General features: G+C 44.4%; 4 protein-coding genes across 4 annotated transcripts; 1 reads left to right on the top strand and 3 right to left on the bottom strand.

Annotated features, from left to right (window-relative positions):
* Nucleotides 1-2: 2 nt before the first annotated feature.
* Bfra_000592 (putative thymine dioxygenase protein) lies at nt 3-256 on the top strand (the record flags this gene model as incomplete). The annotated part of the gene is made up of 2 exons (XM_037331038.1): nt 3-162; nt 201-256. 2 exons carry the CDS (start codon nt 3-5, stop codon nt 254-256), a joined length of 216 nt encoding a protein of 71 aa, XP_037197371.1.
* A 4,493-nt stretch (nt 257-4,749) lies between these two features.
* Bfra_000591 (uncharacterized protein) lies at nt 4,750-5,052 on the bottom strand (the record flags this gene model as incomplete). Its single annotated transcript, XM_037331037.1, has 1 exon — nt 4,750-5,052. The coding sequence occupies one exon, from the start codon at nt 5,050-5,052 to the stop codon at nt 4,750-4,752; it is 303 nt and encodes a 100-aa protein (XP_037197370.1).
* Nucleotides 5,053-5,432: 380 nt separating this feature from the next.
* Bfra_000590 (putative phosphomannomutase protein) lies at nt 5,433-6,423 on the bottom strand (the record flags this gene model as incomplete). The annotated part of the gene is made up of 3 exons (XM_037331036.1): nt 5,433-5,741; nt 5,802-6,256; nt 6,319-6,423. The coding sequence occupies 3 exons, from the start codon at nt 6,421-6,423 to the stop codon at nt 5,489-5,491; spliced, it is 813 nt and encodes a 270-aa protein (XP_037197369.1). The 3' UTR covers nt 5,433-5,488.
* Nucleotides 6,424-6,957: 534 nt separating this feature from the next.
* On the bottom strand, nt 6,958-10,678 carry Bfra_000589 (putative ww domain-containing protein; the record flags this gene model as incomplete). Its single annotated transcript, XM_037331035.1, has 3 exons — nt 6,958-7,427; nt 7,481-8,169; nt 8,223-10,678. 3 exons carry the CDS (start codon nt 10,676-10,678, stop codon nt 6,958-6,960), a joined length of 3,615 nt encoding a protein of 1,204 aa, XP_037197368.1.
* Nucleotides 10,679-12,051: the final 1,373 nt, after the last annotated feature.

Genomic DNA, 12,051 nt, shown 5'->3' with positions numbered 1-12,051 from the left:
GAATGACACAAGCGCGTTATTCGATCCCATATTTCTGCGGGCCAGATACGGATAAATCGATAGAAGTTCTCGAGGAATGTGCACAGGAGGGAGAGAAAAGGAAATACGAAGCAATCGTGGTAGGAGAATATTTCAAAATGAGAAGCGCGTTGGCGTATCAGAGTTAGATTGAGGTATGAAAATCTTGAGTGAGAAATTAGGGAATAATGGGAACACGAGTTTCGAACTATCTGCTGCGATTGTGAAATATCAATAAACCATGAGACAAACATAATGAGATTGCTTGTTTTGCCACAGTCATCCAATCTTTGAATCAAAGCTATACAATATCGAGTGATCGATGCTTGCAAGCTTTTCAAGTGCATTCTTTCTCTTCCGAATGAATCCCCAGACTTGGTCATGCTTAAACTGAACATGTTTGTGTGCATTATTGGTACGTTATACAAAAGAAGCTTTGGAAACAACGCTCTTACCTCCAATACATGCACCACTCTGCCTCTCGATATTTAGGCTATCATACTAGAAGTAACACAGTCGAGTCTTAAAAGCTCGAGATATGGCCTTGTCAAATCGACTCTAGACGTCCGCCAAGTGACTTGCTTTACATACCAATAAAGTACGTCTTTCCGCGGAAATAAGATGATGTCAGAAATGCCCTGCTCGGTCTTCTAATAATATACCCAATGTTCTAGCACAGCTGATGTGGTTGCACGATACTTTCCAATCACAACTGTCTGCATTTTCAACCGAGCGATTGCGATATATCTCACTTGCGAGTATATATTCAAGCGTAAGAGATTTGGAACACAGGCTTTATGGTGAGCTTAAACATGTAATTCTGCAATCACGATCTAGATTCAGATCGTAGTATTATCTACTTGTTTAAGCTGGAGGCTACCTAAAGGTGTGTATCAGCAGCTGAGATGATTACAAGATCAATATGATATCAAGGTGTTTGCTTCTTGAGTTGAATCATTGACCCCTCCCTCTTCGCGACGTAGGCATCTTTTTAACTGGTAAACATTTCGATTCCCCCTCCCCTATCCAAAGTCTGGAGATCCTTCGCCTATGATGTCGCGTCTGGCTTCTTCAGATCTACACAATAAAGTGTACACAATATCAGTGACGACAAAAGCTCCCGATGATCGAACTGCAGCGTCTGATACGGTTGAGTTTAGGATGCGTCGCCTTCGGGGATGAACGTCTCGGTTGACTGCATGAGTTGCTAAAGTGCTCAATTGATCTTTTTCTCTCGAAATTGCCTGGTAGAATCTCGTTCTCTTTAATGATAACTAAGGAAGTAATGGAGAGATGGAAAGATAATCTAGCTTACGATTCAGAGCAATGAGAATTCATTCTGACGCCGGCCATAGAGCGTCAACAGCCACAATTAACACAGATCTCTATCGATAACAAACATAAACAAAAGGTAGAGTTCGAATATCGGGAAAAAATGAAATGCATCCATTTGTATGTACTGCCCTCCATGTTATATTCACAACCGCCGAAAAATCTCCAACTAGATTTCGTATTCGACATCAACTCCTGAATCTACTCGACAGATGCGATGCATCCATCACCACACCAGCCAACTGCCCAGCCAATCGCCATCGTTACACCAGCCTGCACCTTCCCGCCGCATACTTGCATACACCCATGCAACCACGCACCCACCTTCCACATTCCACATTCCACATTCACCAAACTGTTGCATATCGTACGATCTGGAACATTTTGACTACTGCAAAGACTAGCATTTATCGACTGAGTTTATCCATCCAATCATATCTCTTTGAGAGATGAAATACATACTCTTAAGATTCAGACTTCGCGCTTGGGGATTACAGGATAATCTGATAGGGGTTGAGTGTTCTTCTTTCGTTTGATAGATCGATGCACTTGAATAAATGCGTGAATATGCGTATCGACTTCGCCGTGAGTACATGGATGAGGAAAGCCACGGCGGTCGAAGGCGAAATTCAGATGTGCAACAAATGGTTTTGGGGGAGGTCTGATCGGGTTCAAACGATGAGATGTGCAACAATTGGTTTTGATCGGACTGGAGCGATGAGAAGCGGAGGTATGCAGGAGGGTGTGATCATGTGAGTGCCCTATCATGTGAGGAGGCGTGAGTGTGTCATTTTCATTTTGACGTTTGGCAGTATGTTGATGGCACAGTCTGGCGTATTGCAATAAGCCTTCTAGTGATGGTGAGCGGAATTGACTTGAGTTCCATACAAATTAAAATGCTTTTTGTCTTACGTTTCTATTATTCCGGGGCATGTTATACAATATTACCAATATAACTATCGGTAATCTGCTCACTTAGGTTTGGAAACCTTATATATGTCAATCATTTGTTTTGATTTCCACGGGAGATAAAGACCTACTTGTCATGCTTTGACAGACAGAAATTGACGAGTGTCATCTAAGACGCAAGCAACTTACTCCAGCTGGCAAACTGATACATAGACTTGGTGGGAAATTAGTGCAGAATGACAAGATTGTCTAGGAACCCTCTGCCCATGAAAGTGCAAAGTTTATAGGAGATTGTGTTTAGGGTCCAGGAAGTGTTTGGATGAAGTGCATCTATTCTTACTAGTATTAATAAGGCGTTGTTTCATGCGCTCATTATGGAACTTTCAAACAATGAGAAAGCTTCCTTACCTCTTGGAAACGCCGAAGTAGATGGAAAGCGTGGTGTCATTTTTTCAATCGAGTTAAGTTATGTGGTAAAGTTAAGATATCGCTTGTCCTTGCATCGAAACTTGAGGCAATGAAGAAGCGACACTCTGCGGTGACAATTTACAAATGATCTCTATCCAAACTATGAAGGATTCTTAAGCTCCAAATATCATCGTCATAGATATACAAAGCCCCACGATCATATGGCTCGAGAGAACTTCCTCTGACAAAGCGAGGGCTTAAGTCGATGCATTTTTTCAACTGGGCGTTCGTTGGATGCGTTCTCTCACCAACTGTATAGCCAATTGCCGAAAGAATACTTCCAAATATCGATTCACAAACAAAGCTTTAATAAAGAAGAGTGAGCACACAGCTGCACATTCTCCATACCAAAAGCGACGGAAAAAGTTATCCATCCATTTCCGAGATATGAGAGAAGAATGTCATTTGAAAGTTCAAGAAATCAAACGACTAAAACGCATATAAGTGACTTTCTCATCGACAACAATTGTTGTCGCTACTGACCACTGCCATTAATAGAATGTGAACTTTCAAAGTCCTCCAGGCATTTTGCAGGGAATATTCATCCCGCACGCTTCTTGATCAATACCTCCAATCGCTTCAATCTCACCTGATACAATCTCCCGCCTACAGTTCTCAATACATTATCTCGACAGGGTCCCTCTAGCACGTAAAAATGCACAAGTGATCGAGAGATTCCCTAGAAACCCCTATCTCACCACACTGCTCCAAGCGTATTCCAGTATCCACGCACTGTCAGACAATTATATTCTCACACAAGCGTGCACTAGAGACGAATCAAGAGGTCCGCATAATCGCCGCCGTAACATCGACATATACAGACGTACGTCAAGCAGACCATCCAGATACCATTGATCTAGCTCTCCAAAAATCTGCCATGTCACAATCCCCAACCAGCCTTTCTAACCAGCGCACCTTCTGACTCTACAGAACTGAGCTGTAGGCAATTAAATATTGGAAGATTTGCAGAAGTCGCGTGTAACGTTACAGCTGACAACGCAAGTAATGAATGGCATGCCAGCTACCATTCTTCACAGAACAGAAATTTCAAGAGCAGACTATGCTCTAGCAACCCAACATCCCCCTTCCATCCAGAACCACTCTAACTCTAGATTTATCGCGTACTCGTACGATGCACCAGTCCACCAGTGGCGTACGTATACGAAAACGCGGTTCTCGAGGCCGGGGTTTTCACGTACTCACTTACCCAACACATCACTCCCCCGCCTTGAACACGAACCGGCCGGCGAAGCAGAGAAAAGTTCTCGATTTACCATTCGCGATACCCGATTTATGACGCGCTTGATAATCCGGAAGGAATGGCTTGGCTCGCAAAGACCATGCACAGTAATCACATAACGTAAAATTTTGCGTCCAGGTTGTCCATGCGCATTTCGTATATCGGTATGGGCGAGCCCATTTCAGCTGGCGAAATCTGCCAAGCCTTACCCGAAAAATCCACCTGGGATGACATCCGGAAGATCCTCGCTGCAGATATACGAAGATGATGGCATTCTCATTGGGCATGACCGATTCCAGCCATTCAGGCTGTTCTACTGAAGAATTTTCGATCTTCGTGTTGTCAATGTACCCCTCTGTCATCATATCCACTTACAGACTATGATATTCATGAATTTTGTGAATCAGGAACTACTCATGTACTACTAATACTCGTCTACTTTCCCATTGCTAAATCAACATAACAACGTTTGCTTGACTAAAAAGACAATCAATCTCACTCAAACTCTCAAAGTCATCAAAATGTTAACAAAATTCACCGCCCCCCTGATATTCCTCTTTCTACGCACAGCAATATGCACGCCCCTCACCTCCCATCTCCAAACTCGTCAATCTGTCACCCCACCCCCAGAATGCGACGTCATACCTACCTGGGAGGTGACGAGTTTCGTCTGGTTTAATTCCACGCAAAATTTAGATTGCGTTAACCAAGTGAACGTTCGTAAGTACTTATTTCCTCCTCATTTCCATGCCACTCCCCAAATCCATCCTATAAAATCCAAGCTAAGAATCTCTCCAGCCAACGTATGTGTCAACTCTACCTCTGACGGCCTCGTAGGCTGTGATGGCAATCTCGGTCCCTGCGATGAATGCGGCATAAACGGCTGTTACACCGGTCTTCCCTTGCAACCCGCTGGTTTCGGCCCTCCGGACGATGTAAAAATCGGTATCAACACTCCTGACGAATACAACCGATGCGAGCAGACTAACCCAGCTGGATTTCGTCGCTACGACGTCGGCAATGGAGTTGTTTTCTGTGCGGGAGTAGCGTATCGAGTTTCCTTCATCGGCGATAGCAATCCCCATAGTGACGGTTCGCCAAACAAAGGAACGATTTATTATGAGCCGAATCATCAGTGGGCTTGTACGAATGGAAGCGTTATTCAAGGCTATGGAAATCTAGAGTTTGAAATGGATTGTTCATATGATTCGGGAAATAATGCAACTTGTGTTATCCCCGAGGGGGATAATCTTGTTATTCCCCTCTTATCTTATACAATCATTTAGATCATTAGCTTTATGGATTTTCTTTTCCAATAGGAGAAAAATAGTCAATATCGTGTCGAATATATAGTCTAGAGATTGTCAATCCACTCCACGTTAGCCTCCAAAAATGCTTTGCTGTTCGCGCGAGAGGTAATCATCGGATATCAAGATCGGGCTTGGAATAGATGAATATAAATTTTGTCCTATTTCCCCTTGAAATTAATATCTATACCTCGTTACAGCAAATGCCATATACCTAAAGGTCGAAAAGCTGTCTAATATCTCTCATGGTATCATCTGGATTCTTCACACTGTGACCAATTGTCCTGGGGTCCTCATAAATCTCGTAGTCGTTTCCTCCCTTGTATGTCTTATCTCCAAAGAAATGAATAGTAGTGTATTCAATACCACCTGGGCGCTTTGCGTCATTCTCAAGATGTTGGAGACAGTATGTCTTGTCCCAGCCAGTAGGGAAGACGTCGAAAGAAATTTGACCACCGATTGAGTAACTGCATCGCAAGTTATTAGTATAGCCCATCATTAATTTTCCGAGCGATCAAAAAACTCACGTCAAGTCCAGACCAGTAAACTTTTCCCTCAAGGCCTCGATGAATTTCTCTCTGATATGATGTTCCTTATCATAGACCTCATACTCATTTCTCTCCACAACACTCGCATTTCTACCAATTGGGCTAACATTGATCATGCCATTTCTGAATTCGATAAATGTTCCTCTCTTCACTGGGATATCCAAATCCGCAACATAATGCAAGATGAATCTGACCAACTCTTTGTATTGGGACTCCCCAATCCATTTGATGAAGCTATTCGATTGAAGGGGAACACCGCTCTTGAAAGCTGTGAGACCGTTTTCGGCGAAGCAGAAATCGAAGATGGAGGTAACGGGGATCTCAGCAGTGCCGAGTTGTTCTTGTTGCTTGGCCATGTCGCTGCCACCTACATAACCGACGGCGCATTTTTGGCGGAGGGCGGCAAGGAGATTGAGCATTTCTGCGGAGGCAGACTATAGTTTTGAATGTTAGTTGAGGCATAGTGAAAGGCGTTGAGAAGTTGGGAGTAACATACTAGCCGCGCAGGAGAGAGAGTTCCATCAACATCGAAAAGACAGATGGTGTTTTTGATGGGTCGCTCCGCGAGAGGGGGGAAACTGGCAATTATGGCGTCTGACATTTTGAAATGTTTTGTTTGAAGGTAAAATTGAAAAATGAACGAGAGAAGTGAAATTGGAAGGAAGTGAAGGATTGAGTTTAGAAAGTTGACACTTTGGCGGTCTGGCTGTTTTACTAGAAGGGGGAATGAGGGGCATAGTCTGACAGGGATATAAGCTGATTAAGATATTGATCTAGCGAGAACCCTTGGCTCCACTCGTCGAGTATCATTATCATTTACTATCGTTTGATCTACACGAGTAGACAGTCTCGAGACATCTAATGACCACAATTTGATTGTACACAGATTGAAGAGATCTTGCGAATATATGCTCTGAAATTCAAGATTTCTTTCCGAGGATATTTAATTCTAAAAGCTTTCGAGGTGAATAGTGAATATAATACAGTACAAAAGACAACCTCTATTCGACTATCCAATAAATATATATCAAGATCGCAATCGTCACGAGAGTATCTCATTAACTGCACCGCGTTTCTGATACCTCTTCTGCATATTGCAAATCGCAAACCGATCCAATCCTTCCTCTTCCTCACATTATCTGCCAAACTCCAAACTTGGTACAATAACAGGGCCATATTTAGTAGGTGGGCTGAATCCTCCATCCCCTTGCACCACAAAATCAACAGCCAGACTCAACTTTGCCAACCCAGCGTTTCCACTGTGCATACTTCCATTTGCACTCATGCCGCCCATCATTGAATCTGGATCGAAAGCAACAAACGCTACGTAATTTCTCCTTCCCATTAACTTCTTCATATCCCGTGGTCCCCCATTGGTGTCTGTCTGGAATATCTCCATCATGTCTTCTTTGGTATCGCTGATTTGATTTGTTGTTTTGACACCATTTTGAGGAACGTAAAGTGGTTTATTGTTGTGAAGCATCTTGAGAACATATGATGGAGGCGGAGCGGCGACAACTGCAGATGCGATGATTTGATACATGGTCTTGTGGTCAGAGGGGTGAGAAGGATCGTGGACAAGTCCTGCACCGCAACAATTTACGTCTAGGAACAAGTCAGCAAATTATACTTCTGTAATAGATGCATAGATAACTTACCGCCAGATAGGAATGTCATCCTAATACCCTTCTGATGAGCAATTCCTTGCAGAGTCCGTATTAAATATGTTCGTTCCAAATCTTTACTCTCGTGTGTCCACATATCTCTCAACTCATCCGCAATATCAATATCACCAAATGTGTTAAGCACACCTCCCATCAAACCCGACTTGCCAACTGCCTTCTTAACATGAGAAAAGCCAGTTGCCACGGCTTCTTTACCTCCCACTACTCCAGCCACGGAACTTGTGACTTTTCCGAGCAAGTTATACGTGCTATTCACAGCTTTCTTACCTGTGGCCATGGTATGTGCGAGACTTTCTACGGCTTCGAGTCGTGGATATACCACAGGGACCGATATCATCCATATGCAGTGTTGTACACTCGGAGGTAAAGTGGCTACTTTAGGGAAAATGCCTTGGTAGGTAGGACCAGCGAGAACTTGGCGTTGAGTACGTTCTGATCGACAATCTGGGCCTACCACAACAACGGAAGGTCCCAGATACTTGACAAAGTGCCAGCCAGTTCCGGTAATTGTAAATAAATCGATATCGGTGCTAACATTTCGAAGAATGTCAACGGTGGTGTGGTGCTGAAAGAGGAGATACATCTCAATACCGATACGACCAATATTTTTGAACATGTTGGAATTTTGCATGTATTCTGGATAAGAGCCATAACCATCAAAACTTAAAAGTGTTAGTGACAGTAAAAGTGAAGAAAAACATTTTCGAAAACTTACATGTCATGGTCATCAATCTGTAGTATGTGAGGAATTTGAGCAAATGCCTCCCTTAAGTATGGTTGGTCAAAATGACTAGTATAGTAATGGAAGTAAGCATGCGAGACGTCCTCCTCATGTCTCGCTGTCCATGCCGCACTTCTTCGATTTTCTTTGCCACTCATAGCAAGCCATTGCTTCAGCAAAGGAACTTCCTTCCATAGTCTATCACCATAGATTTGATCACCTAAACCCAACTGCACGTGGAAACCACCACATTCAACGTTCTTCTGCAAGATGTCTTTCCACATGAAACCAATACCGCCAAGTTTTGAACGCTCGTTGACGGTAGTATTCATAGCAAAATCATTGCCAGAATGCGCAATAAATCTCCAATTTGTCTCGAAACGTCCAGCTACCAAAAACTCATATCGCGTGCAACCCAAATGCGAAGTTATAGCATAGGTCCACTTATCACCTGGACCTTCTCCCATCTTCAAATCTACATCATAGCGATAGAAGACCCATCTTTGATGTGTGTAAATTGGGTTTGGTTTGAGTTGCCTGGGATTCGGCGACAGATCGACGCTTTGATGGATATGAATAGTTGGTGGTTGTGGAGCATCTGTTACGAGCATAATTGTACCCAGCCATACACCATTCTCCATATCCATATTCACGTATCGCAAATAAGGACCAAAATACACGCCATTCGTGGGAACAACCTTATACATGTCAACCCCTGCGGTGGGAGGGGGCCCAGAAAATCCTGCAGTAGTTGGCGTGCCTGACGCCATACTCATAATACTCTCCGCATAGCCCGGGGTGTGCGGAGGAAATCCTGGCGAGCCAATGAAACCAGGCGAGGCCATTCCTTGAAAGCCAGGTGATGCAAGAGATTGTTTGTTGAACATACTCAAACCCGGGGACGCCATGGGATTTCCATATCCAGCATAGGTGGATTGTACTGGTGAAAGCGGAACATCATTCAATGGTGTAGGGCCCTTGGGAAATTCCCATTGAGTGGCTTGAGTAGGAAGATGAATGTAATAATACTGACCAGAGTTCTGATCGAGATGAGCAATCCAGCCCTCTGGGAGCGGTGGTGGAGATGACGGGCCAGCGCCTTGAAAAGGAGAAATATTGACAGGCTGAGCTGACGGGCCAGCTTCAGTAGGCTGTTGATGTGGAATTTGTTCCTGTCGTGGCTCGTTTGCAAATGCAGGGTGGTCAGGGTTATTTGCGGGCGTTGCTAATGGTGGTGCAATATTCGGTTTTGGTGTAGTGTCTATGGCAGCAGGTGGATTGGTACGCTGTTGTTTCTCAACAGGGTACGCCTGTGAATTATTGGCCCCAGGAGTCACACTAGAATAAGCTGGCGGTGGCTCTTCAGCAGACATTTGCATGCGCTGAAAGTCCTGCTCCAGAGTGTTAGCTGGTGGCGCCGAACCTTGTCTTTGGGGCCGAGTGACAGCGGGTGGAGGCGACGATGGAGTGATTTCATTTAAGCCTTGATATACTCTAGGTGGGCCATGCGGGGCATTCTCCGGAGACTCTGTTGGAGTCCAAGGTCTGGCGGGCGGCGATTGTGGCATTTGTGGAACAGGAGGCGGCGCATATTGATTAGCTCGCTGAGCAGCAGCAGCATTTTGCGCCTGTAAACTACTTAAAGTTGCAGCGCCTGCAATTCCAGATGCAGCATATCGGGCCTCGATTCCACCACCTCCAAGTTCACCTGGTGGATCGATAGGAGTTTCTGGGGGAGGTGGGGATCCCCTATTTGCTCTAGTAGTAGAAGTTGAAGCCGTAGAAGCGAATCTGTTCATATCATTTCTTGGGGTTGGTGAAAGTATTGCAGGCACCGCATTAGAGGAGGTAGGTTTAGGAATAGGAGGAGGATAATAGTGTCTGTTGCCCTCCGAGTACGCACTTGCGCCAGTTGAAAGAATTGGTTCCTTTGGAGGTATCCTGCCAAACATTCCCTCTCTATCAGGGGAGCTTATTTCTGGAGAAGCAGGCAAGGGCTGTGGTGCATTCCCCCTTCTTTCCGATAGCCCTGGCCCAGTCTTCTCTATCGGACTTGTAAATCGTGGTGCTGTATCATACGCATTCTGCCTGCTATTTTCTCCAGATGTTCTATTTTCTTGATCGCTCAGCTGGATCCTTTGTGGAGCCTTTCCTCGGTTGTCAGGATAAGGAGGGTTTGGTTTCTTCTGAAACAGGTCGTCATCGTCATCATCGGGATATGGTAAAGGGTTTGCGGAGCTCGAGGCACCTGGTGGCAAGGGGAATGTATGCTTGTTCGCAGGAGGTGGAGATGCAAATCGACTAGAAGAGCTCGATTCCGCTCGATGTCTGGGTGGACTTGTCGGCTTTACAATTCTCAAAGGTTCTATGGTGACGGTAGGACTATCGCAACCATCGCCAGGACGTTGCATGAATAACTCATCGCCGGGTTTCCCAGTGCGCCGGGCCATCTTGTACAGATTACAAGCGCTCCGCTAGATTAACTTGCAAATAGGGTGGTAGATTCTTCTTAATACGAGTTCTTCCTTCAATAATCTGCTGAACAGATAGCTGAAATGGAGCCAAGCTCTTTACCGGCGAGGCGGGGGAAAGTTGCGTCAGGTAGTATCAAAGCTTACAGCGGCCACGAAAAAGGCCTGTAGGGCAGAAACAGATAAACGATAAGAAAGCCTGTAAGAAGGAAGATCCAGCGACCTGTTGTAAACTTCTTCACGGCGTGAAATGCGAAACGGGAAAAGTTCTGGGATACGAATCCGTGTAAAGACACAAGAATGAAGAGAAGGAGCTTACGAGTTAAGAAATCAAACTTGGAGAACAAGTTTAACAGGTTAGAAGATGGTATTTGATTGAAATGAGTGAATCTGAACGAATAACGAATAGGAAGAGCGGGGCAGTCAAACTTGCATACACAGCTTTTATCCTGAAGCCAGTCATCGTGAAGGGTAAGGCAAATACCCTGGCACAAAAGATGGGCGGCTACGAAGCCTGATGGGGTGTGGTGGGATACCTACGGGTACCTATCGTATAGAAGCTTTGTGCATTGATTATATTGAATGCGAGTAAAAAGAAGTCTTCTTGGTATTGATATTGGTATTGATATTGATATTGACATTGGTTCTTGTTGTATGATTGTGTGGTTGTGTGGTTGTGATGTAGATGATCATACATGCGAATCTGTGAAGGTTGTGAAGTGTAACATGAAGCAAGTTTGGAAAAGTCGACCAGAAGTTTGCCCGTCTAATTTGTTTGCTTGCTGCCCAAACTAATCCATTACCTAGCAGTGACTACCTACCTACTCTGTAGATGATAGTAATGCCAAGAACCAACTTTCTTCATTCTTTTCCATCCCGAGCCCCGAATCCTTCCCGTGATCTGTATTCCAGGTACAACCGTCTAGAGTGACTTAATGTAATGTGCACTATACCAACTACCTACAGAGCAAGTAGACAATGAGGTTATCTTCACTTCCCACGGCAAGAAAGCCACTCGACATACCCACGTGATAGCATTTCTAACATTCGTGTTCCATCGGTCTATCTCGTATGGTGTGCCATACCTAAAATAGCATATGGAATATTGATTTCCAAAGATCTGTAGGGACATCACACTTATCACATATTGGAGCACGTCTAGTTTGGTCTACATGTCTTTGAATATCTTTGGCATTCGAAAGTATGCAAGCACTTCTTGCTAGGCTAATAAATACTCCGTTCGACGGTCCACTTGATCCAAGTCATTTCTAACATGCTATAGCAAAGCATCGTGAGAAGTCTTCCGGTCGAAGTCGCAATAGCTTACAACTAGATTTTGACAGTGAAGCTTA

Source organism: Botrytis fragariae, assembly GCF_013461495.1.
Source record: "Botrytis fragariae strain BVB16 chromosome Unknown tig00000001, whole genome shotgun sequence".
Taxonomy (NCBI): domain Eukaryota; kingdom Fungi; phylum Ascomycota; class Leotiomycetes; order Helotiales; family Sclerotiniaceae; genus Botrytis; species Botrytis fragariae.
This window is presented reverse-complemented; position numbering and strand designations above follow the sequence as displayed.